Genomic DNA, 13,940 nt, shown 5'->3' on the forward strand with positions numbered 1-13,940 from the left:
CAGCCTGTTGTTTGATTTAAAGATCTATATGCCTTCACTCCCCCCAACCCCAAAGGAATCTGGTGGGATAGATTTTACTTTTTCAATTAAAAAAATCATTTCTTTTCACCTCTCTCCATATCTAGAGGTACTGGAGGTATGGTAAGAACCAAGATTTGGGGATACATGGTCTGGCTTCTGAGTGGCCAGAGTCATGCTTAGAGACAAGTTTGGGACTAAGGAAGAAGTGCCTGGGGGTAGGGGGAGGCAGGAGAGACAGCAGATTTCACTGAGCCAACTTTGTCCTTTAATTCTTTGGGATTAACCAAGTGGGTAAAATGAGAGTTCCACCTTTCCACCCATCCCCAGCTATATTTCACCAAGGTCTACACTTCCTAGCTACAGCTGGGGAGCCTAGTAAGGATCATGGGAACAAAGTTTTAGAGCTGTAAAGAATCTTAAAGGCCTTCTAAACCAATAACCTCATTTTATAGTTAAGGAAACTGAGACTGAAGAGAGGGGTTAGGTGACTTGCCCAAGGTCATTCAAGTTCCATGTAACAGAGCTTGGGTTCTAGCCTGGCCCTGGCCTCTATAGCTTGATTTCTGAGGAGGAAAACCCAGCTAGATTATAATGGTTGGAAATTACACCTTGTTATCTATGAATCAATCTTGTGTGAGAAATTGAGTTGTAGATCAAGGGTAGGACTGAAATCTAGGCCAGGTTAATGTTACTGTGAGAGTTATCATGATGCAGTGGAAAGAGCCCTGAGTCAAGAAGAATCAGCAGACTGAAATTCTTACTCAAACACTAACTGGCTGGACTTGGGTAAGATTCATGTCTGAGTCTCAGTTCTCAAATCTCTATAATGGGAATAATACTTGTGTAGCCTTACCTCACAGCCGATTTATAAGGAAAGCATTAGAAAAACCTATAGTCTTATTGACTAGTTGTTTGTCCTTCGTTTTCAAGAGGACTATGACATTGGGGTGATTTCATGACTTGCAGTGAATTGGATTTAAGTGAGGGAGGGTTGTGCAAGGTCACCAACCTTACTCTTGACTCCAGAGCCATCTGGGTCCAGTGGCAAGAGATAGATCAGGATGACTGGAGATGGCCCCAGATGTTTAAGGCAATTGGGGTTAAGACTAGGACTCTGTGGGTTTTGTTTTGTGTTTTTGTCTTTGTACCCCCCTGGAATAGCATAGTTCCTAGCACTAAGTAGTCATTCAATGAAGTCACATCTAATAGAATTACATTATATTGAGTAAGACTCAATATAGGATTGCTAAGGAAGGCAGAAATCTGAAGGCCATACCCTCTTCATACCCCCTCAGGGTGAGGCATTATCCTTTCCCAGTAATGGCCCCCCTAAGTCTGACCACCTAGCTGACCAAACCTTGTTCAACTCTAGAAAGGACCCAGAAGGTTGACAGTGAAATACATTCCCTCTGCTCAGGGAAAAGATTTCTGTGTAGGGAGCAGTAATACCTGTGAGATACATGGAGAGAGCTCTGTGATGCATCCACAGACCTACTATAAATGTTTGGGGTCATCAGTGAAGTTCTTGCTCCTAAGAGGGAAATGATTTTTACTTGGTCAATCAACCAACCGATCAAGCAACATTTATTAAGTGTCTACTATGTACCGCGAACTATGGTAAGCACTGGAGATCCACAGTAAGGCAAATATAGTTCCTTCCCTCAAGGAGCTTACATTCTAATGGGAGAGACAACATGCAAAAAATTAGATACATATAAAATATCTATCTGGTAGATGGGGAAGGTCACCATAGTGGGGAGCGGCTGGGTAGACTGGGAAAGAGCTCTTGCAGAAGGTAAAGAACAAATTTGGAAAAACAGATCTACTCTGTGGACAGTAGACCCAAATAGTAAGATTTGAAGAGCAAGAAGTGATTTCAAAGATCATCTAATTTAGGGATTCTTAAACTGGGTCTGTGACCTAGTGCTGGTTGTTATATTTCAGTGTAATTGGTTTCCTTTGGAATCCTACATATTTAATGCATTTAAAAACATTATTTTGAGGAGGGGGCTAAGACAAAAAGAACCTCTGATCTAAGTAAAATCCTTCTGTTTTTACAGAGAAAGAAACTGAGGCTCAGAGAGGTAAAAATGACCTGCCTTCTCTAAGCTTTTGAGCCTCTCTCTAATACAATACTAAGGTTGGAGCAGAGGACCTAGATTCAAACCCTGCCTTAGACACTAAATACCTCTTGTTTTAGACAAGTCATTTACTCTCTCTGGCTTAACCTCTCTGGGTGTCAGTTTCCTCTCCTGTAAAATGAGATGGTCTCTAAATTCCCATCTAGTTCAACATCTGTAAGGCTCTGGGCCTATGGCTAGTCAGCGATGGAGTAGAGGTTCAGACCTGGCTTTCTGTAGTCCTAGATCAGTCTCCTTTGCCCGGCACTCTGCCATCACTTATGGATAAACCCACAGAAAGATGTAGGTCCATGCTGATAGGAATGGTTAGTTACAAAGAGAAATAACCTACCAGCAGCTGCCCCACAAAGTGGGCCTCATCTTCCTAGTTGCGTGGCATGTCTATTATTAGTCCAGAGCTTAATTTGGACAGGATCTCAGATGTACAACCTTCTCTTGCCTCCCCTGCCCCCCTCTCAATTATTTTTTTCCCCTTTAAAAGAAAAATGTTATATGTTTTTTGTGAGTATAGAAACATGGATCTTTGAAATTGAGAGCAAGAGAAATCTGTCCTGCCTCATGAAAGCAAAGTCCTGGTTAAAACTGAATCCCCGTTAGCCTGTTGGAGATGAAAGGGAACAGATAAACTTCCAAGGTGCTGAACTGACATCTCAAGAGAATTAAAGACCCCATCTCCATCCAGCTTCTCAGATCTCTGCCTTCTTTCTAATCTTCCAGCTCTCTCCCTGGATCAGACATCAGCATAGAAACCAACAGGTCCCACTGATTTCCAGCGCCAGTGATCTGAAGCCAGATATAGAACACATGTAAGGCAGGAATGAAAAGCGGGGATGTTATTTAATATGACTGCTGCTGTCTGAGTGGAGGGGAATTTAAACGATGCAGCAAGACTGCTGAAATAGTCATTCCTTTCCCTGTGAGAGGAGGGAACATTAGTGGACAGCAAGTGAATAGGGTCTTATCACCACTGGTTGGGCGGTGCAGTCTCCTTAAAGACCTAGGCTGCAAAATTGTTTCTCTTTCCTTTTTAAAACGTCCTCCTTACCAGGAGACCACCCCACTCGCACACCCCCACCCCCACCAAGCTGCATTCCAGGTACCATCCCCATCCTCATTTGCCATTCAAAGCGGTCTGCTGTCAAAGCTCTAAATACACACACACACACACACACACACACACACACACACACACACACACACACACACTCATGTGTGAAGCATTCAGAGAATGAAACATTGGAAACTGCACTTTTGAAACAACAAATCTTTCAAGTGAATGCACAGGAATCTGGGCAGTCAAGGTCCATGGGATGACTTTGAACTTAGAACACAGACTGGCATATCTCCTACCAGACACGGGGGCCACTTCTGGATTTTGTCTCAGGCTGAGAGCTTTGGGATCCCCTCCCCCCTCCAATTATAGAAGGGAAAAGTCAGAGGGAACTCCAGCTACTAACTCCAAGTTAACCAGGTCTCTGCTCATACCCATGCCAGCCTGAATCTTCACCTTGAACTCAAAATGGCTCTTTTCTTATTTGAAAAAGCCTGTCTCACTTGTGTAAGAGCTTTGCAAAGGAAAAGGGGCCATGCATAGTTCTACCAGGTCTGGGTAGCTCAAGGTTCAGAGGATTCCAGATATGAGGAACTTGCTTTATTGGATTTCCCTTAGACTAAAAGCCAAGGACACACTGGAGGGGAGACGGGGTCTGGTTTCAGACAAAACAGCTGCTCTCTCCTGCCAGGGTCTGGGTGTAGTCTGGGGTTAATCTACAAGTCTTCCCCTCTTCAGCAGAATGATGAAAACCTGACAGAAAGAAGATGCCCTGTTCCCAAATCCTACCCTGCTGCCTAGTGACAGGGTGAAGAAGTGGATCATAGATTTGGGGGAGTTTTTTGATTTGTTTTTCTTGAGGGGGCAGGGGGAGATTTACAGAAGAAAAAAACCCAACCCGGAGAAGCGGACAACCTTGCCTACAATTGTATTAGGATTCAGAGCCAGATCCTCTGATTCCAAATGCTATTAGTCTTCTCCCCACATTGAGACAGCAAGTCTTGCCATCTAACCCTAACTCTGACAGTTATTAGCTATGGGACTACTAGCAAGTTATTTATCACCCCTGGGCTTCAGGTTCCTCCTTTGTAAAATGTGGGGGTCGAACTAAATTAACTCTAAGGTCTTTTCCAACTCTGTACATACGAGGACTACCAAAGGCTATGGAGGTTAGGGATATTTGTAGATAAAATTACAGGTCTTTTAGAGCAAGGATATCAAAATCAAACAGAAACAGATCCCTGAAGACCACATATTGAATTAGAAAACCATAAATTAACATTATCTATGTTGGATTATATTTTTTATATATTTTGTCAAACTTTTCCTAATTACATTTTAATCTGGTTTGGGCCTTCTCTGAGCCCTCTCTGAGAATCATCTATGGGTCAAATACTGTAAAATTCACCACTTCTGGTAAAATCTATTCTAAGCCATAACAGGCTCTCTGTTTTTCTACCTCAGAGGTCTTTTTGGCTACTGTTTTTGTCATTCAGTGACTGCTACTGATATAATAAAGTCATATTTATTTGAATTACCTTTTATTCTAAGGACTTTTGAGTTGGAACAAAAAACCCCTGCTGGTGAATTAAAATTTTCAACTCAACTGAGTCTGGGAGAGCCCAAGTGGTTTGACATTTTGAATTTCAAACAGATATTCCCCCTGATAGTAATGAAAATCTGCACTTGGGCTCTCTAGCCACTAGCTTACCAGTGACACAGCTATTAACAAGGTGCAGCTATTGATTAATCATAGTGTTTCACTCAGTTTCACTGTAGCTCACGGAATTGCAGACTATCAGGACAAAGGACCTCAAAGACATTTGGTGTTCTTTCTATGATTTCACAGATGAAGAAATTGAAACCAAGAGAGGTGGTTAATTTGCCTAACATCAAACAGCTAGTTAGTATCCGACCTAGAACCAGAACAAGGAACACTCATCTTCCTGAGTTCAAATCTGGTCAAAGACACTGTGTGACCCTGGGCAAGTCACTTAACCCTCTTTGCTTCAGTTTCCTCATCTCTAAAATGAGCTGGAGAAGGAAATGACAAGCAACTCCAGCATCTTTGCCAAGAAAACCTCAAATGGGATCATGGAGAGTCAGACATGAGTGAAAATGACACAATAAGGACCAAAACTCAAAGTCCCCCCTGCTCTCTCCACTATGTTACATTGTCTTGCTACCATACAGATACCGACTCTTCTGTTTGGCATTAAAATCCCTTTACAACTTGGCTCCAACCTATCTTTGTTTACCATCCATAATTTTCCTTCATGCAACCAATGGTCCAGCCAAACTGGGCTTTTTGCTTTTGCTCCTACATCACGTTCCATCCCTTTTCTTGGTACCTTTATACAAACTGTCATGATTGTCATGTGCTTCTCTAATTCCACCACCTAGAATTCCAAGCTCAGATGAAGGTCTTAGCAGATCCAACCATACTCTCTTCTGATTGCCTTCTGCCCAAAATATTACCTTGTATTGATTTTTAGATACTCCAAATACACACACACACACACACACACACACACACACACACACACACACACACACACACACATACACATTTACTTAAATGTATGCCTACTGTCTCCCCCTTTAAATTTAAATTCCTTCAGAGAAACGACTGTTTGGGTTTTTTTTTTTTGTCTATCTAGTGCCTAGCAAAGAGTAGACTTTTTAAGTCCTTACTGATTGATAGGTTCTGTAGTACACAAATCATTAGCTGGAAAAGCCAAGTTTGGCTTTTGGCCTCACTATTAATGCATTTTTTTATGCCTCTGAATAAGGAAAACATAAATCTGGGACAATCCTTCCTGACTTTAAGGAAGGTGAGTACACAATTAAGAAAGCCAACAAAAAGACAACCATTTGTTTGACCATGTGTCCTGATGTTTTATCTTGAGAACAACAGTAATCTCTGGGTCTGTTTGCTCTCTCAATTCAATTAGATTCAGTAATCATTTATTAAGTAGCTATTATGTCCTAAGCGCTGTGGTCATCTGGGGCTGAAATAAGATACAGTCTCTGTCCTCAATTGGCTTATAACCTAAGGGAGGGTTATACAAAAGTACAGCATATTTATGCTCCACATACACAATTAGCTGAATAGTTGGCAGAATATAAGATAAACAATAGAGATATATATCCAGGAAGAATAATCCTTCAGTTGTGCTCTGTGTGTGTGTGTGTGTGTGTGTATGTAGGAAAGACTCAAAGGGTGGCAGACTCTATTTTAGGCATAGGTGATGATGGCCCTAGTAAAGGTCTAGAATAAGGGATGATGACTTGTCAGTTTGGTTGAAAAGTGGAGTAGTACCTAAAGGGGAGTCGGATGAGATAGGACTGGAAAGGTAAACTAGAGCTAGATAAATGGCTGAAAAGCTTGAATGCCAGGCTAATAAATTTGTGCTTTATCTTATAGCCAGTGGGGAGCAACTGAAGTTTTTTTTTTTAGTAGAATGATAGTAGAATGATTTAAAAAAATAAAGTTAATCAGGTATATTCTACATATTTATGAAAGCAGATTTTTAAGGTATTGAAAGTTATGCTGACTCAGTGACCCCTTGTTCCCAGTCCTCCAGTCAGTGTTGCGGGGAGGTTCTGTTGAGGAAGGCTCTTTTGGGGGAGGTATCACCTAGTCTGCAGCTTTTGGCTATCCTTCATGTACTAGGTCACCTCCTACCTGTTAGCCAGCACATACATGCTGGCAATCGGGAAGGAGCTGAGATGCAATGGTCCATCCCTTTTCATGATGTTGCCCTATCTGAATTTTCTTTATCTCATTAGGAAACTTATCAATAGCAATCTGGCCCCATCTTGAATCCCTTGCTGATCTCTAGTGATTGACCTGTCAAAGTATTGCTACCTCAATGTATTTTTCATAAATTCTTTTTATTTTTCTTACTTTAATTTTTACCTCTTTAGTCAGCAACTCCAATTTCCTCACTTACTAGTTGGATAAACATGGGAGAGCCCTTTAACTTCACCATAAACTGGAGATAATATCTGCATTACCTACTTCTTGGAGTAGTGTGAGAAAAGCTATCTATCTGTCTGTCTATCCATCCATCTATCCATCCATCATCTATCCATATACTTGCATCTCCCCCCACCCAAGTTGAGCCATCTTTCACTTTCTCTTTCTCTCCCTATCTCTCCCCTCCCCTCTCCTCTCCTCCTCTCCCCTCCATGGTTCAGGGATGAGAACATAGTACAGTACTAACTAGGCAAAGCTGAAACCAACCACAAGCTAACTCAGTAGATTTGGTAAGTCTGGGAATATTCTAGATCCAACTGTAGAAACATTTTTGATCTGTCAAGTGTTTTGCCACTGGAGGCTTCAGTCAATACTAAGCACTGGTTTCAATCTTTAGTAACAATATTTCGTATTTTAGCATTGGTTTGAAGTGGTTTGCCAAGAAAAAGGTCACATGACCATGGTGGGACAGAATAATACCTTTTAAATTTAATAAGGAATTATATTTGTAGAGAAAAAAGTACACTTATGTGGGAAAGCCTTCTTAATTACCCCTAAAGGGACTCAATGACCATTGTGGTACCACTTACTTGGCGTGTCTATACAAAATGCAGGTCCAGTACTGGAGAATTAAAAGCTGTATGTGAAATAATCTCTCAAAAACAATGAAGTAACATTATGGCCACAAATCTCTAGCCCCAAATCAGCTTGGCTTGGACTGAGATACAGTTTTTTTGCTCTTTGGCTGTAGCTGGGAGGAAGGGGTTGTGTTTAACTTCACCCTCATATTTCAGATTCCAAAGGTCTAAGGAGAGTCGGACAGGGAGAAGAGGGGATAGAGGGGATGGCAAAGGACCACAATGGATCATCCTATTTTATTAATTTCCTTCTCAAGAGAAAGGGATTAGGCCTGGCCTAGGCTTCTCCAAGCTCAGAGCTCTTAACAATAAAGAGGAGATTAGAGATATTTCAAGTTTCTTAGAGGTCATCTGGTCCAACCCCCTCCTTTTAGAGATGAGGAAAGTGATGTCCAGAGAGAAAAAGTGATCTGCTGATCACAGTATGGGAGAGGTCACCCTTGCTAGTTGTGGATGTGTCCTTTTTCCATAACATGCCAAGTTCACATTTACTGGCAGAGTTTATATGGAAGGCTTGAGCTCCATACACATTCCCTTCTCCAGCATCAGGGAGATGTATGGCCTGGGATGAGAACATGGGGCATAATTCCTTAGCAGGGAATGTTATGTATGTGCAGGGAGTCTCTTCCCCATAATCATCTCACCATAGTGAAGTAGAAGGAAATGTCCTAGAATGAGAGAAAGTATTTCTTCCCCCAGTCACTTCCATTCCCTGAGGATTTTGCTCCTGGGAAGCGAGGGATTACACAGTCAGCAGGTGATCCAAGCCAGCTCTAGACCATAGAATAGGGATAAGAGATTAGACGGTGACTATACAGATAGAGGGAACTCCCAGTCGAATCAGCAGACATTTATTAAGTATCTGCTAGAGCCAGGTGCTGTGCTAAGCATTTTTCATTCAAGGAAAGGTCAACAAACAAACAAAAACAGTCGATTCTTTCAAGGAGAGGCTAACTGGAGAGACAAACTTCCAGATGAAGAAACACCCTCTACCAATACAGGATGGCATCTTTTCTACAAAGCTCTGTCCTCTCTCTGTCTCAGCACTAGTAGCCTTCCAAGTCAGGACCTGAAGCTGGGCAGGACTCAAACCCGCGTTTTCCTGCCCAGCTTTGGATCTCTCCCCTAGGTCCTACCACTTCACTGATTTGACCAGAAGTAGCTTCTAAAAATAAAGTATTTTCCCTCCTTCTGTAGTCATTACTTTGCCCTCGCTGCTCCTTTCCTATTCCTGAGTACTAATTACCTATGGGTGATAATTAGAGAGACTTTTGAGGTGGGTTGGACACCCACTTTGGAGTGCTTGGGTGGGAAGGACTCCCTGCCAAAAAATTGTTACCATCAAAGAAAAACATGGGAAATTTCCCGTTGCTTTGAGAGAAAGACAAAAGTTATTTGTAAGTGAAGAGAGAGAATCCTGGGGCAGGAGAATTTCTTCCCAGGAGTCAGCAGATACAAGGACTCAACGACAGGCCATTCTATATCACAGGTATGGAATCTTTGTGGTTTTTTTTGGGGGGGGGGGAGCAATGACGGTTAAGTGACTTGCCCAGGGTCACACAGCTAGTAAGTGTCAAGTGTTTGAGATTTGTTGATTGATTTTTTTTTTCTTTTTTGGTGAGGCAATTGGGGTTAAGTGACTTGTCCTGGGTCACACAAGTAATTGTTAAGTGTCCGAGGCTGAATTTGAATTCAGGTCCTTCTGAATCCAGGGCCAGTGCTCTATACACTAAGCCACCTAGTTGCCCCCATATTATTATGATTATGATTATGATTATTTACAGGCATGGAATCTGAGACAGTTTTATCATAAGTGATACTCAACCTAAGTCCATCTGGCACTTCCATTACCAGAAACAATCCCTCCATTTGAGCCCCTTCACATCTGAAGTCCCTTTTCCTTTGGCCTTGCCTTATTCATGCTTGCATTTTGCTGATACCTAGGGCCTCGCCTCAGGCTGCGTTAACTGTGAGTTAATTTTCTTAACTCTTGGTGGCTAGGAGTCTGGTACCTCTAGTTAACTGCATCTCTTTCATGGGGCACCTGCACCAAGGGCACATAATGTTGGACATTTCCTTATCTTTGATTTAAGAGCTTAGACCAAACTGAACACGTAAGTTTTTGCACATTAGAAGAATCCTTCAAATCTGGCCTCAGACACTTAACACTTACTAGCTGTGTGACCCTGGGCAAGTCACTTAACCCCAATTGCGAAGAAGGAGGAGGAGGAGGAGAAGAAGAAGGAGAAGGAGAAGGAGAAGAAGAAGAAGAATCCTAAATTTCCAAAGTATGAAGCAGCTTCCATTTTTAGGAAGCCTGGTCAAGTAGAGATTATGGTTTTAAGTGCCATTTTGGTTTTTTTTATCCCTGGATGCTTAGCACAATATCCACCAATGCTTATGAATGGATAAATGAATGGATGAATGAATGAATGAATGAATGAATGAATGAATGGGCACAGGGAAGGTATAACCTGGCTTTGAATAAGAGTGGACCTGGTTTTGAATCCTGGTTCTGACACTGAACTCTGTAGGTCTCAGTTTACTCATCTGTAAAATGAGCAGATTGTCCTGGATTACCTCTAAGGACCCTTCCAACACTGTAAAAGAGCCCCACTGGGAGATAAGAAAGAGCAATGACTGACGTATGGATGAGTTGCTGAGGAACTCTGCTGCAAGGTGAGAGTAGACAGAGCTAGGAGACCAGCTCTGAGCTTAGACTAACATGCAGGTGTCTAGTCATATAGTAAGGGCAGCCGGGCGGCACAGTGGATAGAGCGGCAGGTCTGGAGTCAGGAAGACTCATCTTCACAAGTTCAAATCTGGCTTTAGACAATTATTAGCCGGGCAAGTCACGTCCCCCTGTTTGCCTCAGTTTCCTCATCTGTAAAATGAGATGAAGAATGGCAAACCAGTCCAGTATCTTTGCCAGAGAAACTTCAAATGGGGTCCCAAAGAGTGGATATGACTGAAAAATGAGGAAACAAGATATTTAGATATAGAAAGGTATAGATATAGATATATACTTAATATTTGTTTGTTGGTTCTACTGGGAATTCCCTCCATATAATTATAGTCTAGTCCCTTATCCCTACCCTATGGTCTAGAGCTGGCTTGGATCACCTGCTGATTCTATAAATTTACTGTTCACATGGCTCAAGAACTAATCCAGAGGTCTGAAGACCCTGGGGGTAACATCACAAACCGGATCCACATTTTTGAAATTTTCTGGTCACCTGCTTTATTTCTTTTCCCAAAGTTATCCATGTGATTATTTCTCCATCTCCTTTTTTCTGTGGGGCAATGGGGGTTAAGTGACTTGCCCAGGGTCACACAGATAGTAAGTGTCAAGTGTCTGAGGCCAGATTTGAACTCAGGTCCTCCTAAATCCAGGACCCGTGCTTTATCCACTTCGACAACTAGCTGCCCCCTCTCCATCTCCTTTGAGTGATCATCTCCTATTAAGGGGTTTTTACTCTTTTTTTTTCCCAACAGAGCTTCAGCTGCTGAATAGGGAGCTCGTCTTTTCCAGAGGATGGGGCAAAGCTAAACATCTGTCCCATCTGGCAGGAACAAAGGGGTGAAAGAGGTCACGTGCAGTTTGAACACACACATACACACACAGAACCCACATATGTGTATCCACAGAAGGATTCACTGTCAACACACAACCACACACCCACAGTCTACACAAATATTCCCACATAGAGGCAGACAAGTACCCAAACAGACAGAGACACCCACCCAAATTATGTGAGCTCGCTTGTCACTAAGAGAAGAGAATCTCTTTTAAAAAGCAGTTCTGTTTTTCTCCTGGTCTTTTTTGTCAGTTCTCTGGTCTGATATTTAGAACCCACCTCCTTTAAAAGGACCTGCAAACCAACCTGGCTACAAATGACTGCTTTGGAAATAACACAAGGGGGGCTCAGGAACAAGGTGCATATCCGAGTAGGGGAGAAGGAGGTTTACCTTGAGGCAACAGTTTTAATTTAGGAGCATGGGAGCTATGTGTAATACCTCCACCAAATGGAGCCCATATGACCCGCCGGATGGCTTTCACCCAATCTTCCATGTCGTTCTGGGAGTTAGCCATAAGAAGGAAAGCTTCATGATTGACAGGCATCTTCTCCCGGTCCCCTGAACCACCTGTAAGACAAAAAAACACATCGGTTACTCACTTATTACTTCCCGGGCACTTAAAAAAATAAATGTTTAAAAGATTATGAATCTGACAGAAGCAGGGTGTGTAATGATGGTAACATTTATAATAGCTATCTTGTAAAATTCATGAAAAGCTCACATGTATGAAAATAATTTTTTAATACATTGAATCTAAGGTCAAGACCTGGATTCAAATCCTACTTCAAACTCTTACTACCTCTGCCTTGGTTTCTTCATCTGCAAATTGGGAGGTTGGACTAGAAGACCTTTAAGGTTCCTTTTATTTATAGGATACAGAAATGTAAAACTCTCGTTATTCTTTCCTTGGATTGTTCCTGTTTTGTTTTCTTTTTTCATTTTATTGTTTCATATTGCAATAGAATGCATTTAAAGCATTGTAAGAGATTGTTTAAACAAAAGATGTTGAATTAAGCTTCAGTAGAAAAAAAGATATCCTCCAAATATATATTTTTAATTAAGACCTCTCACAAAAGCATACTAGTTCACTTGTAGAACTCTGATAGTGAGTGCTACTTTAATTAAAAGACACTTGCTCCTTGGAGGGAAAACTATGGCAATCCTGGACAGCAGAATAAAAAGTGGAGACCACTTTGTTGACAAAGTTCCATATTATTCAAAGCTCTGGTTTTTCTAGTAGCAATGTATGGCTGTGAGGGTTGGACTGTAAGGAAAGCTGAGCACCACAGAATTGGCACTTTGGAATTGTGGGGCTAAGAAGACTTTTGAGAGTTCCTTGGACAGCAAGGAGGTCAAATCAGTCAATATTTAAAGAAATTAATTCAGGCTGGAAAATCAAATACTGAAACCGAAGTTTAAATACTTTGGTCACGTAATAAGAAATGCTTCATTGGAAAAGACTTTGATGTTGGGAAAGATTGAAGGCAAAAGGGAAAGGGGATGGGGGCAGCTAGGTGGTGCAGTGGATGAAGTATCGGCCCTGGATTTAAGGGGACCTGAGTTCAAATCTGGCCTCAGACACTTGACGCTTACTAGCTGTGTGACCCTGGGCAAGTCACTTAACCCTCATTGTCCCTCCAAAAAAAAAAAAGGAAAATGTCAGAATGAGATAGATAAGTAAATAGGTGGATAGATAGATAGATGATAGATAGATAGATAGATAGATAGATAGATAGATAGATAGATAGATAGATAGATAGATAGAGTCATGGAAACAACAAATATGAGCTTGGACAGACTTCAGGAGGTAGTGGAGAATAGAAGGGTCTGATGTGCTATAGTCCATGGGGTCATGAGGAATCTGACATGAATGAACAGCTGAAGAACTTACTACCACCACCAGTATCTTTGTAGTTAATTGAATAACCATGTTCTGAAGAGTCATGAGAATTCTTAGCATTCAGAATGATTTTTTCAGGGGATATATATATATATATATGTGTGTGTGTGTGTGTGTGTGTGTGTGTATATATATATATATATACACTCATATAAATACTCACACATATATGAAAATTTCTTGTGGAATAAAAATAAATATGAAACACTTTCATTAATGGAATTCTTTTAGAAATCTGAGTTCAAATCTGGCTTAGGCACTTATTTAGTAGAAACCTTGGTAGAAAGTGACTTCCCCTCTCAGCTTGCTCATCTGTGAAACGGGCAGAATAGATTTCCTTTTTCAGTACGGTAATACTTTAGTTATCAGACTAAGATAGGTTAGACATCCAGCAACCTCAAACATCTAAAATGGAGTGAAAAAATGAAACAAAAATCTTGACATCTTTGAAAGTGAACAAGTCACAGGAGCTGAAGACCTGAATATTAAATCAGATAGAGTGTGATTGTGAGGAAAGGTCAGCTTTGACAAGTCTGAGAGTACGATTAGATTCCCCAGATGAGGTATGTACAACCTTTATCAAACTGCTGCTGAAAGCTCTTGGATGGCTTGCCATTCTCTCTAAGCA

The 13,940-nt window shown here is 41.4% G+C and overlaps 1 protein-coding gene across 7 annotated transcripts in view; it reads right to left on the reverse strand.

The window, feature by feature from the left end:
- ARHGAP22 (Rho GTPase activating protein 22) overlaps positions 1 to 13,940 on the reverse strand; it is a 406,983-nt gene that overhangs the window by 61,317 nt on the left and 331,726 nt on the right. For 6 of the 7 annotated variants that reach the window (XM_043980594.1, XM_043980593.1, XM_043980596.1 and 3 more), the window contains one exon: positions 11,803 to 11,979. In XM_043980594.1, coding sequence (XP_043836529.1) covers positions 11,803 to 11,979 — 177 coding nt within the window. The remainder of the gene's footprint in view (positions 1 to 11,802; positions 11,980 to 13,940) is intronic. The other variant, XM_043980595.1, reaches the window with a different exon arrangement.

The sequence above is a fragment of the Dromiciops gliroides genome, chromosome 2, assembly GCF_019393635.1.
Source record: "Dromiciops gliroides isolate mDroGli1 chromosome 2, mDroGli1.pri, whole genome shotgun sequence".
Classification (NCBI taxonomy): domain Eukaryota; kingdom Metazoa; phylum Chordata; class Mammalia; order Microbiotheria; family Microbiotheriidae; genus Dromiciops; species Dromiciops gliroides.